The following is a 5000-nucleotide window of genomic DNA, read 5'->3' as shown; positions in this document are numbered from 1 at the left end:
CAAAATTACCTTTTGCAAGGTCTAGCGATAGAGTACACCGAGCTGTAACGACAACAGCAGTCCGAAAACGATTTGTAGGAAACCTCATTGAACCGTAACGCAAGTGACAGAAGCTGCTTCCACATCAACTTGACTACCTCTAACTCGAATATCAGATCACCGGTCACAGACAAGGCAATGACAAAAGAACTGTTCACACTATTTTAATAGAAGTATAATAAGAATTCATCCTAGGTTTGCAATCTCAAGACAGTCCAAAAGCAAGTCTTGACACACTAATTCTAGACTGGATCTCTTATTAGCAGAGTCGGAGAACTCGAAATCTTACGGCAGAAAGATCTTTTCGAACAATTTGCGTACTGGTTATAACCTTGCAAGAAGGTTAAACTAAATACGATAAATTCACCGCTTCAAAACGTTTTTCAAAGCTTTACAGATCTTTCCGAAGTGACTGAATGAAATACCTGTGTAAAATGGTTGGCTAATCGCTTGCACTCAACACAACTTCTATGTGCTCTTCCACCGCGACACAATATGGCCGACGGTACAAGTCCTGATCTGTAAGTAAGATGCGCGCAAGCTCTTATGGGATTTTTGGCCGCTGGCGCGCTTTATTGCTCGATGTTCAAAAAAAATTCGTCTTAAACATTTTTGATGATGACATCAACTGTGTCTGTCCCCCAGAAGAACAAATCAAAATGCATGCATTATAGACCTTATTATATAAATTGTAATGAAAGACTGGAGACAGCTGGGACATCAATTGGGAGAGTTTCTTGTGACCATTTTCAGCATGGCTGTTGTCCCAGACTATCAACTAAAAAAACAAAGGGACATCATTTCAGGGTTCGTGCTACTCCTTGAAGTGCTTGAAAAGCCGTGGAATTTAATTTTGGACTTTAAGGGCACTTGAAAAGCCTTTGAAAAAAAAGGATTTTGTGGGAAGCTGCTTGAAAAGTGCTTGAATTTTTGCTTAGGTGAAAGTTGTAGAGATTGCATCATGTGAAGAGAAAATGAAGATCACGCTACGTTAAAGACAAGACATTTCAAAAATTGATCAAATTGACTACATTGGGGAAAGATTAATGCAAAAATTAAAATGCCTGTGTATGCACTTAATGTGCAGGATGTGGGAAAGAATATCAGTGTAGGCTTTTTCAACAAAGAAAACACTGAAACACAATGTATGGCATAGAAATCTCCTTACAAATATTACTCCTTGAAAACTCAATTTCTGGTTCTTGAAAACTCCTTGAATACTCCTGGAATTTTATATACAAAATCCAGCACGAACCCTGTTATTTGGGATCGAGTCTTTTGTGACCATTTTGAGCATGACTGAAAAAACAAGGCGACAGGAGGCTCACAACAAATCAAAACAGAAAAGAAAGTATGGAGCTGAAGTGGAATTTCTGTAGGGTTGGACGTCAAAAAGAATCTGTAATGGAAGGGTCACTATTCTAAGAGAAATGCTAGAAATTCACTGATAACATTAGAAAAAGATCTCAATGATTGCTTAACTTTTTTTGTCAATTTTAGGAGAGAGAAATTTAAACAACAACTGATACCCGGCACTTTAAAACTCTCTGTCAAGACCTACAGTGAAAGAATAACAAGTAAGGGGTCCATAATTTGAGGAGTACAGTATGCTTGAATATATTTATGAAATTCCCTGGCCGGCGGGACTTGTATAAAGTTGAATGAATTTTTAGTCTTTGGGGTGAAGTAGAACAAACTGTTCGTCCAATCATATGTCTATATTGGCATAAAATGTTACAGGGGGATGTTGAAGAACCCAAACCGTTTGCCCCTGGGAACTCGCGTTATGGATGCGTTAATTTAAAAACAAAACACGTTTACTTTGCTTCAAAAACCTTGTCCAATTGGTATGTACCTTAAATGTATATCACACGGCCATTCATACGTAGTCGAAGTGGGGCTTCCATTGAAAAGGCGTGCACTGATTTGTACTAGAAGGGATCCTAGCTCAACTGTTTTAGCAGTGATGTGATATTTTTATAGCTCAGTTTGTAGAGCATTGCACTTGCATCGCAGAGGTCATTGGTTGAAATCCCGATGAAGCCACCTGAAATTTTCTGGTGTCTATAAATAGCAGTTGCTTATGTTGACAAGATAAGTGCGAAGATCACTTCACTTTTTTCGTAGTGATAAACAAACCAAAAAATCCATCATTTAAAAGGGAAATAACACGAACACCATTTTATTAATTAGCGATGAAATTTGCCTTGCAGGGTTGGCGCAGTGGTGAGTGCACTGGCCTTCCACCATTGTGGCCCGGGTTCGATTCCTGGACCCGATGCATATTTTAAGTGGGTTGAGTTTGTGTTGGTTCTCTTCTCCACTTCGAGGGTTTTTCTCTGGGTTCCCCATTTTTTCTCCCTCAGCAAAAACCAGCATACAGCTGATTCCAGCTGGCTGTAAGCTGTGCTCCAAGGTCATGCATGGACCGTATAGCGGCTGCCAGAGACGCCGTAGTATGCTTTCGGTTCGACCTTGTCGAGCTGCATCGTTGCTGTACTTTGCGACGATGACTATCGAGACATACTTATTTTTTGTTGACAGATTGTCTGACGTCATCACTGCTTCCCATAAAACCGTGGGATGAATCATCTGGAGTCATTCGGCCAACAGTTGAGGTGGAGGAATTCTGTCAATCATGTCCAGAGGCCGCTCATCCACACACTGCCTACGTTAATAACCTCTATGTTTATCCACTTTCACTCAACTACAGTAACCAAAAGGTTTTCTCCAAGGTAAATTTGGTTTCTAAATGTAAATGTAAAATGTATGTTTTGTTGATAGTGGAAGTGCGCTTAGAAATCAAGCAAGTTCACAGGCGCCCCACTTTCAAAGTGGTAACACTTTTGTTTGGAAAGGGCAAAGGGAAAAAATTCAGTCGCAAATGCGACTATATTGGTCGCAATTACAAGCCCTGATTAACTACTCGCTAAAAGAACATTTTGAGGAATAAAAGGTTTATTATGCTTTCGAAGCCATTCATAAAAACCGAAAGATGATTTGGCATTAGCTTTTATGTTCTCAATGTTGCTCAAAAACTGCCCAAAACAATAAAATAAAATAACCAACTGGAGTGTGAATAAACGAATACTTCCGACCTCGCAGAGTCTTATCATTTTTCTAAATTTCTGCCTCCCAATCATTATTATAACTATCTAACATGGAGAATGAAAGATAAGTAGACTTTAATTTGTATAGTCACTTTTATTACTTGTGAATTCAATGAAAAATTAAAGCTACACGTCTAGTTTTTACTCGTGTAAATTACGCGTGTAAAGTCCATCTTGTAAATTATTAATAAATTCAATAGAAGATTTTCTAAATTTACACGTGTAGCCCCCGGTTCACGATACAATTGTAATGTACAACTGTCGCTTTACGATTGTAACGTAACTTGAATACGCTTGGAGAGTGCATGTTTAAGTTCCAGTTGCACGAGGTTTATTTGTTCAAGCTGCTTGCCCAGTGCTGCAAGTAAATACTCGAATGCCTCGACAGAGAGGCGATATTTCTCCCGCAATTCACGTGGATTTTCAAGGTCAAACAACCGTCTTTCCTCAAATATTCTAGGGTGCCGAATAGCTCGGTGACTCAATGGTTCATTAAGTTCTCCCTCGCTCGACGATGACTTATTAAAATTTGGAAATACGTTTCCTACAAGTCGTATGTTAATCTTACAAGTAACTTATGACTTGTAATTTGCACTTGTAATAATTAATAACAATTAACTATTATTATTTGGACGTTTGTAAAGACACGAGTCGGACTTGAGTAAAACTTTTATTGAATTTTACACGTACCAAATTGTACAGGTTTAACGCTACACCTGTAATTACAAGTCGGATTCCTGTGGCAATAACTTGTAACAATGTTTGTTGAGCGCATTTTTGCGTGTACACGCATGTAAAAATACAAGTGCAACTTGAATTGACCTCGGGAAAAAATATTTTGCATCTACTTTCAGCACACTAAATTACATGTAAATTAGTGTGTTGAAAGGAGATTCGAAAGAGGTTTTCTAGATTTAGGTGGAGTTAAGTAATACTTTCTTGGCTTCGTTAAGCGAAATTTCTCAGAAAATTTGTATGGTATATTTGTTATCCCTCGGTAGGCCAGAAACATTTCCGTTAAGATTGAATTCAGGGATTCTGATGACGAACATTCGCGACCTCTGAAGGTAACTAAAATCTTTGACCATTTTACTTTTCACTTCCTTTCTATTGTATGAATGGATTTTTGCAACTGTTGAGTGAACTGTTGGTTTTGTAGTGTATTTACAAGAAGAAAGGAAGTCCTGGATTCACTACACACGCATACGCAGCTGTGGTCCATCACTGTACAAACCCCACATTTTATGAAGAGGTCAGTCAGTCTCTGTTTGTTAGGTTCAGATACACCTTCTCCACACGTCCTTTGTCCAGAAGGTTAGAGGGATGTTCGAGCCTTTTTTTATTATCTCTATCTTCCTCTCCAAGGGGTAGTGGTGGGGCAATGGTGAGAGTATTTGCCACCTATCGTTGTGTGTTTAAGTTTCGATTGCCGGAACCGAATCGAATTTGTTGGTGCCCTTCTCTGCTTCAAGCGGTTTCTCGTCTGGGTAGTCCGGTTACTCCTCACTTAAAGAAACCAACGTTTGAATTGGTTCCCCTCAAGTTCTCGCGCCCTTTTTTCGACCAATTAGAAGTGAAACCAAAACCAATCGTGCCTCGCTCGTTCACATTTTCCTGCGCTTTGTGTCGAGTTTTGATTGGTTTACTGGATTGTTTCCTTCCTTTTTGATTGGCCAAAGTAATTACGTTGGTTTTGGTTTTACGGCACTCGATTGAAACTCGCCCTAATGACTGGAAGTCTTCCACATTATTGCAACACATGTGCTCTATTTTAAAAGACTGCAACTAAAATAGAATTAACAAATCGAAAGTGGTTCAGCGTGGTCTGGACTCTTATCGACAACGATATTC

At 39.1% G+C, this 5000-nt stretch overlaps 1 protein-coding gene across 2 annotated transcripts in view; it reads left to right on the top strand.

Annotated features, from left to right (window-relative positions):
* LOC137987674 (dedicator of cytokinesis protein 9-like) overlaps window positions 1-5000 on the top strand; it is a 67874-nt gene that overhangs the window by 13740 nt on the left and 49134 nt on the right. For both annotated transcript variants that reach the window (XM_068833747.1, XM_068833746.1), the window contains exons 5-8: window positions 1540-1616; window positions 2584-2774; window positions 4151-4216; window positions 4309-4401. In XM_068833747.1, the coding sequence (XP_068689848.1) occupies window positions 1540-1616; window positions 2584-2774; window positions 4151-4216; window positions 4309-4401 (427 nt within the window). The remainder of the gene's footprint in view (window positions 1-1539; window positions 1617-2583; window positions 2775-4150; window positions 4217-4308; window positions 4402-5000) is intronic.

The sequence above is a fragment of the Montipora foliosa genome, unplaced genomic scaffold (assembly GCF_036669935.1).
Source record: "Montipora foliosa isolate CH-2021 unplaced genomic scaffold, ASM3666993v2 scaffold_378, whole genome shotgun sequence".
NCBI lineage: Eukaryota > Metazoa > Cnidaria > Anthozoa > Scleractinia > Acroporidae > Montipora > Montipora foliosa.
The sequence above is the reverse complement of the archived record's forward strand: the minus strand, read 5'-3'. Positions and strand labels throughout refer to the sequence as shown.